The 14,981-nt window shown below is 37.8% G+C and overlaps 1 protein-coding gene across 1 annotated transcript; it reads right to left on the minus strand.

Annotated features, from left to right (window-relative positions):
* Positions 1-2,338: 2,338 nt before the first annotated feature.
* MRPS30 (mitochondrial ribosomal protein S30) lies at positions 2,339-14,516 on the minus strand. Its single transcript, XM_053701260.1, has 5 exons — positions 13,917-14,516; positions 11,031-11,176; positions 9,089-9,194; positions 4,667-4,843; positions 2,339-2,873 (listed from the first exon to the last, which is right to left on the minus strand). Exons 1-5 carry the CDS (start codon positions 14,482-14,484, stop codon positions 2,605-2,607), a joined length of 1,266 nt encoding a protein of 421 aa, XP_053557235.1. The 5' UTR covers positions 14,485-14,516; the 3' UTR covers positions 2,339-2,604.
* Positions 14,517-14,981: the final 465 nt, after the last annotated feature.

The raw sequence follows: 14,981 nt of genomic DNA on the forward strand, positions 1-14,981 counted from the left end.
ATCCTGTATGTTGAAACATCTTTCTCAGAAAGGCTTTTTTTCTTGTCCATCGGCTCTCTGAACGAATAACTATCCTCAAGAGGTATATAGAAGTATGTTTAGCAAGGGTAGAGATAGCACCATCCACCTTAGGAATGGAGCCCCACAAATCCAGTTGAGAGTCCGGGACCGGGACCAACTTTTTAAAAGTAGATGAGGGGGAAAAAGAACCAATTCCCATTCTTAATAATGTTCGCCATCTTAAACGGCACAGGAAAAGACAAAGGAACTTTCCCGTCTTCGTAAACTGTCTAATTTAGGTATCATAGGTTCTTCAGGCAGCACGGCCTCTGGAACCTTTAACGTAGACAGAACCTCCTTTAATAAAAATCGTGAGTGCTTAATTTTAAATCTAAAGGACTGTTCCTCCACAGCAGGAGGCTTAGACACCAAGGACTCCAACCCAGAAAGTTCACCCTTTGAAGCTACAGAGGTTAACTCCTCATCAGATAACTGGGACATAATGGCTAAATCCGATAAATATTTAGATAACTCCGGGTCAGTAGAGCTATGTTTAACCTTACTCTTGCGTTTGTTAAGAGCACGGTAATACACTGAGGGCCGCAGACACCGCCGTTTGTCACTGCGTTGCAAAGTCCGGAGGGAGAAGGCCCCCTCTGGATGGAGAAATAGATGTGCTACAGGGAACTGCATGTGGAGTGGATAATGTAGCAAGGGTAGTAATCTCAGGGGACACTGAGTCCTGAGAGGTAGACGGCTCAGATGGACTAATAGCCTTAGCAGGCTTGTCTCCCTTCTTAGACTTTATAACGGTGTAAAGGCATGTGGAGCATAATTGAGTGGAGATTTAGTACAGGAGGAGTACCTTCTAACATGTCAGAGTCCTCCATAGCTCAGGTTATACCCACAGGAGGACACAATTAAAAACTTTTTTTATTATAGAAAAATGCACCTTTATACTCCCAATGGCTGGGGCACTCACCACCTCCTAGACCCAGAGAGTTAGAGGAAACGCCCTCCCCCAGGTTCAAGTCTCAGCCGGAATGGAGGAAATTAACAGACCACACCCAGTCACATGGAGTGCAAGACAGTACTTCCCCTGCTATTACAAGTACAGCAAGTAATAGGAACTGTGCAACACTTTCAAAAACAAAAGTGAAACTAAAAAGTGAAACCTGTTTTCCAGCCAAAAACACAGTCTATCAGCCCAGGACAAAAAAATAAAATCATACAAAGCAGCGTGTAAATACACTGATTAATTAACCCCAACTGTTCAATAAACCCCCTTTAGAGGATATTAACCCTGGATCCTATCAAGGTATAAAGGAGCCACACTGTGACCCTATAGCGTTTTATGTGTAAAAATTAAAATAATATTACCTCCAGGATCCATGCTGTGGAACAGAACACATCCTCTGAATCGTGACAGTCTTACAGCAGCGCTCCTGACATGGACTTGAGTGAGAACATGCAAAAGATAGTAGTATCCAGCACTGAGACCCAGGAAACAGGAGACCGGTGCAAGTAACTGCCAACTTGCAGGCAATGGTATAAAACACAAACAAGATGGTCTCCTTGCAAAATTCCTTATTTATTTGTGTACAAGAGGAACAGGAGTAAACAAAGTCACAACGTTTCGGGGCTATGCCCCTTAATCATCACATGATTAAGGGGCATAGCCCCGAAACGTTGTGACTTTGTTTGCTCCTGTTCCTCTTGTACACAAAAAAATAAGGAATTTTGCAAGGAGACCACCTTGTTTGTGTTTTATGGACTTGAGTGAGAGAAAGGAGGCAGTGAAACTCGTCAACAGTGATTGCTTAGGAGCTGTTAGCAGTAGTCTGGATGGTTTTGCAGGGAAAAAAAATAAAAAAAAATAAACTTTACCTGCATCGCCAGGCTCTAACTTTCACCAATACTCTCACTGAGAGGTTGACATGACTACTTAAAACTCCAGTCCGATCTCGAAGGGCTCTCCGAATCTTCTGACACTTCGCTACCACCTCCTAACGTGACGAAAGGTAAAGAATGACTGGGGTAATGAGGAAGTGGGAGGGATATTTAAGCCTTTGGCTGGGGTGTATTTGCCTTCTCCTGGTGGCCAGATGTATTTCCCAACAGTAAGGAATGAAGCCATGGAGTCTCCCTAACCTAGGAAGGAAATAAAGATTTCATAATACAGTCGATTTGATTAGAAATGATAGATTCATAAACAAAATGTTAACATATGTCTTAAAATGTAATTTAGTAAAATACCATAAGGTATTTCTTTTTATAAGCACTATTGTTTGTAGAATTCGAGGGAGAATGCTATAAATAAAAATTCTCAGATAGCAAAAAAGTTGCTAAGCTTTTTATTTTGCTTCTACTAGATAAAAACAGCTTGAGCTTTTTTTTTTATACTTAGCCACCTGCATCAAATATAGTCTAGGAAGAAATCAGCAGGAAAAAAAAACAAAAAACAAAAAAAACCTAATTTTAATATCCTTATGATCCACCCATAAAGTGCATTATAAAACATGTAAATAATTACATATTGTGACTGTTCACAAAGATAAGTCAGTATGTATGCATTTAAGTATGTACACACATATACACACTATTTTAAATTAATTCTGGCCGATTAAGGAGGAAGGCAATAATCTGCTTTAAAACATCATCGTTAAATCCATGGATTTGGTCGTCTTCTACTGCTTCATAAAGTGGAGTGCTGCTTGTGCCCCAGCAAATATTCTTTCTTGGGTTATTTCGATCAGAATCCACTGCCAAAGCCAATGTGTTCAGTTGGTAACAAAAAAATGAAAAATATTTCCCATCAGAAATAATACCCTGTGAAACAAATGGCCTTGTCACATCTGCCTGGCTCCAGAAACCTTAAAATAAACAAACATACATATAAAATTTGTAACATCTTACAAAATAAGACAAAATACCAAACTCCAATACTTTCTATCACACAGTTTAAAGGAACAGTAAAGTCAAAATAACTTTCCTTACTCAGATACATCATAGAATTTGAAACAGCTTTTTAATTTACTTATACTTAACAAAATAGAATTTGATGGTACCAAAGAACCAAAAGACCCATCAAGTCTACTGATTTAATATGTTACTAACGTCTTAGGATAGCATTATGCGTTTCTCAGGCATTTTTTAATTTTAGTGTCCCTGTAATTGCCACCTATATTGGAAGTTTATTTCATAAATCCACCACCCTGTCTGAAAAAACCTGCTTCTTTACATTTCTGAATCTGTTATCCTTTAACTAAAAGGGACATGAAACCCAATTTTTTTTTCTTTCATGATTTAGGGAGAACATATAATTTTAAACAACTTTCCAGTTTACTTCTATTATCAAATTTGTTTCATTCTCTTGGTATAATTTTTTTGAAGGAGCAGCAATGCATTACTGTTGTTTAGATGAACACATGGGTGAGACAATGACAATCGGTATATATATGCAACCACCAATCAGCCGCTAGAACCTAATATTGCCTGTGAATTTTTTTATTTTTTTTTTTAATAAAAAAGGTTTTTCAGACCCGCCCTCTGTGCTTTACTGAGCGGGTCTGGTTTTCCCTCAGAGCGCATCTGGGCAGCTGTCTAGTCACAGCCCGGCCCGAACGCGCCATTACACTCAATGTAGCTCGCTCCCAATGTCAGACAGAGCAGGAGCACGCTACATTGTGTGTAATGGCGCGGTCGGGCCGGGCTGTGACTAGACAGCTGCCCAGATGCGCTCCGAGGGAAAACCAGACCCGCTCAGTTGAGCGCAGAGGGCGGGTCTGAAAAACCCCTCTTTTAATAAAAATTCAAAGGCAATATTAGGTTATATAAAGCTAGCCCTAATATGTTATACAATTCTGCACTTTAAGATTGTGACCCTTTGTTTTGATTATTTTTTTTAGTGTGAGGAAAATGCTTTCAGCATCCACTTTAAGTCCCTTCAAATATTTAACAATTTCTGTAATGTCACCTTTTTCCCTTCTATCTAAACTATACGTCTTGATCATAGTCCTTTGTAATTTTATATTTTAGACCATGTACCATTTTAAAAGCCCTACTTTAGACAGTTTCTAGTTTATTTATATCATTCTAGTGATACGGTCTCTAGAACTGTATACAATATTCCAGATAAGACCTAACTAGTGATCTGTAAAGTGGCATAACAAACAGCTATTTCTGATGCAAATTCCTCTCCCAATGCAACCAAGTATTTAACTGGTCTTACTAACTGTACTGCTGCATTGTCTGCCGAATTGTAAATCTGTTCTGGCAATTATGCTTCTAAGTAAAGTATTTTCAATTTGTTATCAATGCTTTGAAGACCCAGGGGGGATGTTAAGTGCATCACTTTTTACTTAAATTTCTTTCAGGCTATTGTATTTGGTTTGTACTAATTTTAGAATATATTGAAAGGCTCATTTGCACAAAATCCTTACTTTGTATGACACAATTGTCAAACAGAGCAGAGAGGATGAAAGTCTTGCTATCTTTGCGGGTAAAAAAAAAAATAAAAAAAAAAAAATCAACAGGACAAACCCTTTCATATGTTCTGTATTTCACAAAAAAAAAAAACATGCTAAACCTGACTGACAAAAGTGCAAAGAAGTGCCTCTCAGCGACAGGCAAGGAGTTCAGCCATTACGATTATGTACATTCTTACCTTGATACATTGCTTGGGCCCCTGTCCATGCAAAAAGACTAGTAATCGCATTGGCGCGCAAAAACACTTCAATCTGATCAGCAAGGTTTATTTTCGTTAGTCTGTCTCGAGTGAACCGATCAGGCACCAAATGAACTTGTGTATGTCCAAACTTACAAGGATCTTTAATTTTGCTACCTATATACACAAGATAACAAAATATAAAAATATTATAATAAATAAATTATAATCATTTAAAGAAATAAGAATTAAATGGTTTTGTAATATTACAGTATGAACATCTCTTTAAAATTGTGCTGTATGTTTTTAGATGTAGTGACATGCCATTATTTGTTAGAACATGTCATTTTTGCACTACTATTATATTTATCATCATTTGTAGAGCGCCAACAGATTTTGCAGCGCTATAAACATAGGCGATATAGAAGGTAACATTTATAGAGTAGAGGGCTCTGCCGAGAGTTGCACTGGTGTAAGTCAGCTCTTATGAAGGTGACATGCAAACAGTAGGGCTCTTAGGCTTACATGCTAAGGGGGTTCAAGGAGATAGCAAAGAAAGAGAGGAACTGGGATTAGGAAAGGTTAGTGTAGGTAGTATGCAGAGAGTTCCACAAGATGGGAGCCAGTCTGGAGAAGTCCTGTAAAACAAGAATGTGAGGAGGTACCAAGAGAGGAGGAGAGTATGAGGTCATGAGCAGAGCGAAGGGGACATGAGGGAGAGTATCTGGAGACAAGGTCTGAGATGTAAGTGGAGGGGGAGCAGTGCAATTGAGGCTTTGTATGTCAGAGTGAGAATTTTGTGTTTAATCCTGGAGGCAAGAGGAAGCCAGTGAAGGGATTGGCAGAGAGGTGCAGCAGATTAAGAGCGACGTGTAAGAAAGATGAGCCTGGATGAGGCATTCATTATGGATTGTAAAGGATCTAGGTGACAGCTAGGGAGACCAGAGAGGACTGAGATGCAGTAGTCGAGGCAGGAAAGGATGAGAGAGAGAGGGGATTCAAATCTTAGTTGTGTCTTGTGTAAGGAAACGTCTAATTTTCGAGATGTTTTAAAGGTGAAAGCGACAGGATTTAGCCAAGGACTGAATATGAAGAGTGAAAGAAAGATCCGAGTCAAATGTGACCCCAAGACATCAGGCATGTGGGGTAGGGGTAACGATGGAGAAAGATAGTGACACGGTTCAGCAAGGAAGTAGATAGCTCTAGTGCAGAGGTGTAGATTTGTGTGTCATCGGCATACAAATGATATTGAAACCCGTGGGACTTACTACTAGCTGTGTAACTGTTTTTTTACCCCTGAAAAAAAATTAAACACATGTCTCTTTTGGGAGATGCAGAGAGATCTGCTGATCCTGATCAGAAAACAGTTGGTGAGCCCATTGGCAGCGGCAGTCACTATGTTCAGCTTGATAACTGCAGTGTTCCCAAGCAGGACTTGAGGGATTAAAAGCATAAAGTTCCATGGCGAGTAGAAAAAAAAAAAAAAAAAAAAAGACATGCCCTAGCAAATCAGAACATGTCATTCTTGCACTGAAATGCCCTTTAAAGTGAGATGAAGGAATGTGTTGAAAGACTACCTTGCTTTCCCTTTCTATGTACATCAATAGCAGTAAAAAATAAATACTAAATAGCACCAATATAGAGCCATTATAAAAAATAAAAAAAGTGACAAAAAAGGTAAAATCTTTGGAGTGCAATATAATACAATAATGAGTTTTAAACAAATGCTTCCTTATCCAATACCTGTTTAACCCCCACATAAAGGATGTGAACAGACATTTTAAAGTATCTTACCTGATGTGATCCCATCCTTAAAACATTGTTAATTACTAGAAGGCATGCAAGTATGCCAGCCCTTTTAGGCTCACCAACCTTTCATTTCCTTCTGAGGAAAGCCAACGCATTGCACTTGTTGTGTGGCCAAGTGATTGAGTAACAATCGCAAACAAACATGTTTTGTTTATTTACAATTCTCCAATAAATCTGCTTGGATATAATCAGTCATGACAGCAGCACTGAATATATAACACTGCATTAGTACTACTTGCTTGCTCACACTTTTTACCTATGGAAGTGCAACGTCCAATTAGAACATCCAACTGTGCAACATCCAATTAGGTCTGATAGACATATATATACACACACACACATTACCTAAAATACACAAAATGCCACTAGACCCCCAGGCAGGCCCATAGTGGCTGGCATGAATTCAGTTTTTTCTAAAATTGCTATTTTCCTTGATAAGGTGTTACAACCTTCAGGAACTAAAATGACTTTATATTTAAAAGATACAAGTGATTTTTTTGGAAAAACTGAACATGGATTATGTAGGGGATAAATGTATTATTTATACTCTTGATGTATGTAGTTTATACACATAAATTAAACATGTGAGTGGTACATCATCTGTACAAGCACTATTAAGAACTGAAAGTTTTTACAATGAGGACCAAATCATTTTCCTTATAGAACTCCTTACTCCTCGATATTATTCTATGCCAGAATCATTTTCTCTTCAAAGATACTTTCTATCAACAAAGACAGGGAACTGCTATGGGCTCCAATGTAACCCCTACATATGCCAATATATTTATGGGCAGCTGTGAGGAGCACTTTGTGTATTCTCACGAGCTGTTCATACGCTAGAGCCTACTGGTGGAGGTACATAAACTATATTTTTGGCGTATGGAGGGGCGACATTGAGAGCCTATTATCATTTGTGGATGATTTGAACATAGTCTTGGGGTTAAAATTTACTATGACGGCCAGTGAGGTCTCTATTAACTTCTTAGATACAGTAGTTTACAAAGAGAGGTTTCCTTAAGACTAACCTATATACTAAACCAACAGACAGAAATAGTCTCCTTAGGTACGACTGCCATCATTCTCCAAATGTTTAAAAGCTTTACCAAAAAGTCAGTTCTTACAGGTTAAAAAAAAAAAAAAAAAATATAGAGACCCTAAATTATGCAATGATAGACTGGAGGAGATGGGAAATAAATTTAAGAGTAGGGGTTATCCCAATCAATTAATAGACAAACAGAAACAAGGAGGTTATGCTTCAAAAGGCACCTGATCAGAGAAGGGACAATAAAGAAGATAGGTTGATCTTTATAAGTAAATATAATCATATAAGTAATAAAATTAACCGTATTCTCAGAAGACACTGGCATCTTTTGAAAGATCTTAACCCGCTGGTCAAAGATTTCGATAATCCCCACGTCAGCATACAAACGCAAAAAATGTTTAAAGACTATTTGGCTCGAGTAGATAGTCACAAAAATATTCAGAGGACTATAAGCCCTGGCCAGACAGGTTGTTATCCATGTTTAAACTGCAGCAATTACAACTCTATGATGATAAAGGGTGATTATTATTTTTTTTCACCATCCCACACAAGGTACAAAATATAGGAACAAACAATATCCAACATGTAGGTCCAAATTTATAATATATTTCATTAAATGTCTGTGTGGTTTTAATTACATCGGCGAATCCTGTAGGGAGACTAGAGAGCGGATCACACAACACAAATCTAATTTAAGATGTCAAAACAAGGATGTCCCTGTTTCGTCACACTTTATAGAAGCTGGCCATAATATCAGCCAACTACGCTTCTAGATTTTAGAGAGAGTAGATATCCCTAGGAGAGGTGGTGATAGAGAATTTCTCCTAAAAGTTAGAGAAATGTTTTGGATCAACAAGCTGCAAACTCTCAAACCCAAGGGCCTAAACAAGGACTTTGGATTGGTCACTCTTTAGATTAATATTTTGTATATGTGATATAAACTGACTATGATGCTTGTACAAATTTAAAACTGATATAAAGGTATTGATACTTGTACGAACTGCATGCATTAATATATTTTTGTGTTTGCAATTTTTGTATTTGCATGGCTGCACACATGATTGCTGCTATTTTTCAACAATTTTGTTATTTGATCTGTTTCTGGACTCTGCTTTACTCCTAAAACTGTATTTGATTAATTATATGCATAAGGACTATAGGTATATGTTTTAATTATACATTTTTGTAATTTTCCCAATACACATCATACGCAGTGCTTGTTTAAGATAAGAAATAACATCTTTTAATGTTACAAAAACTGTCTACACTAGATGGCGCTGTTTTATAATTTGTGTAATTGACTTACACCTGTGTAATTGATTTACACCTGTGCATGTGTATAAAAAGGTAGTCTCTCTGTATATTCAGGTAGACATGACTAAGGACCTAATGTAGGTCTGAAACGTTTGTTTTCTTGTGGACCGTGGCACAATAGAGGTCTTTTTACAATAAACTGCCAAGGCTGGAGCACCTTTTTTCCTTTGGAGTTCCATTGATGTCGAGGAGGTGGCTGCCTTCTGACTCCTGTGACTAATTGTTTGGTTGTTCCCCACCTCTTGCATACTTCTTACCTATGAATACTTTATTTTCATATTGTCTTCTAAAGAGAGGCAATCTGTTTGGCTCATAAGGGATACGTGGAATTTCATCAGGTACTATTTCATCTAGAGGGAGAAACTTAAGAAACAATACTTAAATCAGCACTATTACAAAACAGAGAAATTAACATTAAAAAAAAGGACATTAAACATTTTATATTGCAATGTAAAAATTTATCGATAGTATAATAACTTTGCAAGAAAATTGTAATATTTATTTTATCCCCACTGTGATTCAACTCTGAAAATTGTGAGCTTTTCAACTCCTCTTAAAAGTGGAAGTGCAAATTACAGAATTTTAAGAGCAGGAAAGGTCGATCAAAACTGAAATGTGAATGGGTGCATTTAAATTATAAATAAACGCATTCCTGCAATATATTTCCATTAACAATATTCTCAGGATTGAATATATTATTCTGTCTTCCATTTATTTACTGTTTAATATCCCTTTAATGTGAAACTTTTCAAAGAAAAAAAAAGTTAAAGCTGTTAAACTAATAATGAATCAGAACAGTTGTCAGTTTGTCACACTTCATGAGTTCTACTGGATAAAAAAAAAAAAATAGAAGCCTCCACCAACAAAACGGTAGGGACGGTGTACTGTGATTTTTTTTTTCTCTCCCCGTTAATGTGTTTCCAATGTCCCATTTTATCAAATTGTTTACAAATAGATCCTTTACCTCTATTTGTCATTTGAAATGGCTGCTTTTCTTGTATCCCCAACTATGATGGAAATTTAAATACTTATACAAGTTATAGTAAAACTATTTCAACAAGTAGGTTTAGAAGTAATCATACGCTCCCACTGTGTATAGAGAGAAGAGATGAATGATTTTAGGTAGATATAAAGAGAAAAGCTAATTAAAGGGACAGTTTACCCAAAAACTTTCTCCCCTTTAAATTATTCCCAATTATCCTTTTTACCTGCTAGAGTGTATTAAATTGGTTGCAAGTGGCTCCTTTACTCCTATTTCAGCATTTGAAATAGCTGATTTAGCTTGTGGTTTCCCAACCTATACTGAAAGTTTTGATACTGGCGTATACGCTATTGACAAGCCTAAGTAAACACAGCCAGCAGAAGAGATTACACCCTCAATGGGGGGCATGATAGTTAAGTAATAAAATGATAATTTTCCATTGTTCTCTCTATGTATTGAGCTTTGGTGTTCCAGACAAATATAAGATAAGGAAGCAAGTCTGTGTACAAAAAAGTGATAACATAATAAGATCTGATATTACCTGAAGCTCAACCCATTGTAATAGGCTGTGGTTTCAAAGCACAAAACCAGCTACTTCAGATACACAAAAAAAAAAACGAAAATGCAATTTCTCAAATATTTTATACTCTGCAGTTGGTATAACAAGTCATTTAAAATACATTTATGGAAAAACAATTTTACAGTGTACTGTCCCTTTAAGTCTGTTCTCACTGGAAGCTCAGCCCATTTCATTAGGTTGTGGTTTAAACTACCAGAGGTAGCTATTACATATACTTGTTACTAGTCAAAAAGACCAAAAAATAAATAAAATGCTTAAGCACATCTAGTGCTTATATGCAGTCTTGTTATGGGTCTTTTTCATCAGTTGCAAGTATAAGTTAACGCATAGCACTCAAGTAAGACTACAATAAATTACCTTTTGTATAGACTAAGAGGGTAGTGCTTTTAAATGGTGCCATATTTTCAAAGTTAAGCTATTACATATACAGAAATAAACCTAAAGGAACTATTCCCCATACATTTTATACCCTGTAGCTGGTATAAGTTACTTTAAAAAAAAATAATAAAAAAATAAAAATTTAGCAGTACACCATTAAAATGGACATTTTAGATGCAGCAATCTGACTAATTTCTGCAAATTATACATGTACACACAACCTTGGAAGGTATGAATAAAGAAACAGGTGACTTCATACTTCTGGAAGTTGTTTAGGCACTCTGATTTGGAGAAAAGGCTGATCATCAATCTGAAATCGAACAGGATCAACACGACCTCTTCTATGACCACGTGGCACAGTTGTCTCGCCTCGCAACCAATAAAAGTTAACTTGTGGCTTTGAATCTGTAGAAAGAATGGAAAAAATAAGGTACATTAGGGTGTGGGCATACTAGCATTGCAGTGTAAATAAAACATGGTTACTTGGAAAATGCAAGAAAAGGTTGCAAAGTGAAAGCAAAATATAATTAGGGATTGTTTTGTTTTTTGGTCTCTGCATGTTAATTTATCATTTCTAATAGATTTTAAAAGTAAAAATGTGAAATGTAGAGTGCAAGATTTGACTTGTTAAATCACTGTTGCTATTACAATACAAGATAAGGTAAGCAGAATAAGAGAAACCGAATATTCTGTAGTAAAGAATAAAATCTCAATGTCTGCTTAGATGATCTACCAAGTCGTCAGTATTGTGAGGTCCCTGAAATAATTTTAGAAAGAAAATGTTTTGCTTGAGAGCTGATTATATCACTAAGCAGGGTTCTGGGTGTAAAGCAGATATGCACATATAACAATATAAGGTCTAAAATAAATCCTAAAGATACTGTATAATTTCTTTCCATGTCTGCACGTTTTTGATCATTAAGTCCTAAGTCTGGTACTCCAATATTGCACGGTTACAAATTTTATTGATACAGCACTCCCTAGAAATGAATAAGGATTAGAAACAGAAATAAATTATTTCCTTCACTGATCAAGATATCACAAATTTCAAATTTACAATAAAAAAAATGCAAATTTGATTTTACTATGAATCATTAAACAGCTTACAAGAATAACATTTTGCATTTAATGTACCTTTAAAGCAGTGGTCTCAAAGTACAGGCCCTGGGGCCATATGCAGCCCCCAAGATAGTTTCATGTACCTTGTTTAAGGTAAACCATTAAATTTGAGCTGTCAATTTGTTTTAGGGTTCTAAGAGATGTAACTAGTTTATGTTCTATATAGGCACTCAAAACATAAATATAAAGACAAGAGTCCAGTGTAGACTGCCACCATGCACTGCTTTGATAAATGTCACTTTTTACATTGTTATACAGTTCCAGAATGATCACTTCACTTGGCACTCACAAGATAAATATAGACAACTGTGTATGTCTGCTGTGGGCTACAACTTCTACCATTCACTACTACTTGGGTAAATGTCACTTTCAGTTCCTAGAATATCTAGCACTTACTCAGTTCAAGCGGCCCCCCCATTGGCGCAGGACACCTGGCCAGTGGCCCCCAGATACATTGAGTTTGATACCCCTGCTTTAAAGAAACATATTAAGCCAATCAGCGCTATCTATGAGTTCCCGCTTTGACTTTGTGGGAATTTGCAGTGATCTCCCAAGACTTCATAGTAAACTTCCTTTAAATAATGGGAAGAAAAGAAAAAAAACTTAAGTGCCTGCACGTACCAAAACGCAGGGTCCCTTCCGAGTCCCAGAAAAGCCACCAAAAGGGATGCTTAACCCCTTAACGACTGGTCTTTTAATGGAGCTTGTGTTTTTGATAGCGCAGCTCTAGCCACAAGACCACGCTATAACAGAAGGCCTGCAGGAGAAAGGGAGGTTGTAAAAGCAGTCTTTTCACTGGAAGCAAGACCCTCGTTATTAGGGGCCAAAAAACCATTAAGGACTAAGGACATACATTGTGGTCGTTAAGGGGTTAAAGGGACATGAAAATAAAATTTCATGTTTCAGACAGAGTAAGCAATTTTAAGAAACTTTTCAATTTTCTTATAATGCATATTTACTTTGTTCGCTTGGTATCCTTAGTGGGAAAGCATACATAGGGGTTGATTTATCAAAGGTTTTGCAAGCCTTTTGAACCCCTACGACTGCAGGGTCTCACAAGAGAACCTGCATGCCGTATTTAACAAGCAGTGGTCATCAGACCGCGGCTTTCCTAACCTTTCGCCACCTCTAATGTGGAGAATTTCAATCTCCCCGGTCTCATCCAAAATAGCGCTTGTGTGCAATGCTGAATTCCGCAAGAGGAATTCAGCCCGCCAGAGGCTGCCGCGGACAGGGGCACGTATGTACGCCCCTGTCTGGCGCAGATTGCTAAATTGACCTCTTAGGCTTAAAAGCAGCAGCACACTACTGGCTGTTAACTACACATATATGGCTCTCGTCATTGGCTCACCATGTATTCATGTAGGTTCCACTATAATGGGGGTGACTACCGAGAAAATTTTGAGGCAACATCTTATTTTTCTATATAGATGCTCATGTGATATTTGTAGTCGGCTTATGAATAGTCTGCATACCTATCAAGTGATACAGCTCATGGGTAACATACCCATTTTAATTTCACAATCTAGGAGCCAAACATTTTGGGGCAATCCCAATCTATCTTGGAATAAAATTATGTAGAACTCATCATACATTCTAAATTTAAAGTACTGCATAAACAAATACATTGCTTTGTACTATTGATTAAGAACTTACATATATTTTATTATGTTGTGATGCGTTTATGTCCTTTGTCATTTTTTCAGCTATTGTTCCTTCACTTAATATGCGACAGTTGTGAATTAAACCTAAGCTCAAATTGAGGCAAAGTATGCAAATGTTGAATAAAAATACTCCCTTATCCATTCCAGAAAATCCGCTAACTCAGGTAGACGAATTTATATGAAAAAGGAGACAGTGAGTATATTAATGAGCCACATACAAACTATCTAGGAGCCTGCAAACAGGTTTTATATAAACAATAGATCGACTAATATGTCCCTGGGATTTGTAACTAAGAGAAATATTTTTAGCCAAAAGCACTGATCCAAGTAAACTAGTGATGCCTGTCCACAAGGACCCTTACCCAGGCATGACTGTGCGAGTAGGGGGTTATGCTTGGCACACTGACTGCTCAGAATGGACATCAAGTTGGAGAGGAATGGGGCTGATGAGTGCTCCTGAAACCGGGACATGAAGGTGCGACCCTTTTTGTGGTAAAATAACTCCTGCAGCAGCGCCTCACACACTAGAGACTTCACGTCTGCCAGGTCCTCACTGGTCAGGGCATCAACGCCCCCCGTGTCCCCATGTCTCTTATGAGGCAACCCGGGCAGGAAGGCAGTTTTTGTGAAATCCTGGTACCATCTGTCGGCGTTGAGAGCGAATGTTTGCGGGTACACTACGTATTTGAGCCTCTGCAGCCCGGTGATTATTTTCAGCTTTTCCTCAACGCTGCTAGCAGCATGCGCACGGTTATAGAACTCCTCTATTCGCCGGCGACTAGAGGCTTTGCTTTTAGCCGTTAGGGAAGCTACGATGGGCGGGTATAAAGAGGAGGATGCAGGAGTAAGAGCTGTATCGGTGTGTAAGGAAGAGTAACCGGTTCGCAGGGCATTACTTCCATGCTTCCCGAGCACCCTACAAGCCGCCATCTTGCCGCCCCCTAGCAACGCAGGACACGACCTTCGCTGATAGACTGGGGATTTGATAGAACAAAGTCAGCTGATATACATTACAACCAATGAGATAAGGCTCTAGTATCACATGACACAGGTATCTGACAGCGCTACTGTACGAAACGGAACGAAACCTTTTGCATGAATGTAAAAGGTAAAGGATATGGTGCAGGGCTGCTGACTTTAAAAACTAACCGTGCATTAAAGCACATTGTACTGTATTTAGTCCTCACTTTACTCACCAAAAGTATCGATTTTACCTGCTGGAGTGTATTAAATTGTTACGCATATATCATTTACCTTTATTTTGCTATTTGAAATAGCCGTTTTGCCATTTTTAAACCGCTCCGTAAAAAGGCTATGTAAGCAAGAGCCTGTACTAGTCATTCTCCCAGTAGGGGTGGGAGAGATAGGCACTTGTGTTAATTTTAAATTGTTTTAACTATTGGGTTGTGTGTATATTGCAGACATCT

Source organism: Bombina bombina, chromosome 2 (genome assembly GCF_027579735.1).
Source record: "Bombina bombina isolate aBomBom1 chromosome 2, aBomBom1.pri, whole genome shotgun sequence".
In the NCBI taxonomy this organism is placed as follows: domain Eukaryota; kingdom Metazoa; phylum Chordata; class Amphibia; order Anura; family Bombinatoridae; genus Bombina; species Bombina bombina.

Excerpts from the sequence above, each read along its gene's own strand:
- MRPS30 (XM_053701260.1), bottom strand. The coding sequence starts at position 14,484 with ATGGCGGCTTGTAGGGTGCTCGGGAAGCATGGAAGTAATGCCCTGCGA. Across the intron at positions 4,844-9,088 it reads TGAAAATAAAGTATTCATAG|GTAGCAAAATTAAAGATCCT; the intron begins GTAAGAAGTATG and ends TTGTGTATATAG. Across the intron at positions 2,874-4,666 it reads GGCCCAAGCAATGTATCAAG|GTTTCTGGAGCCAGGCAGAT; the intron begins GTAAGAATGTAC and ends GTTTATTTTAAG.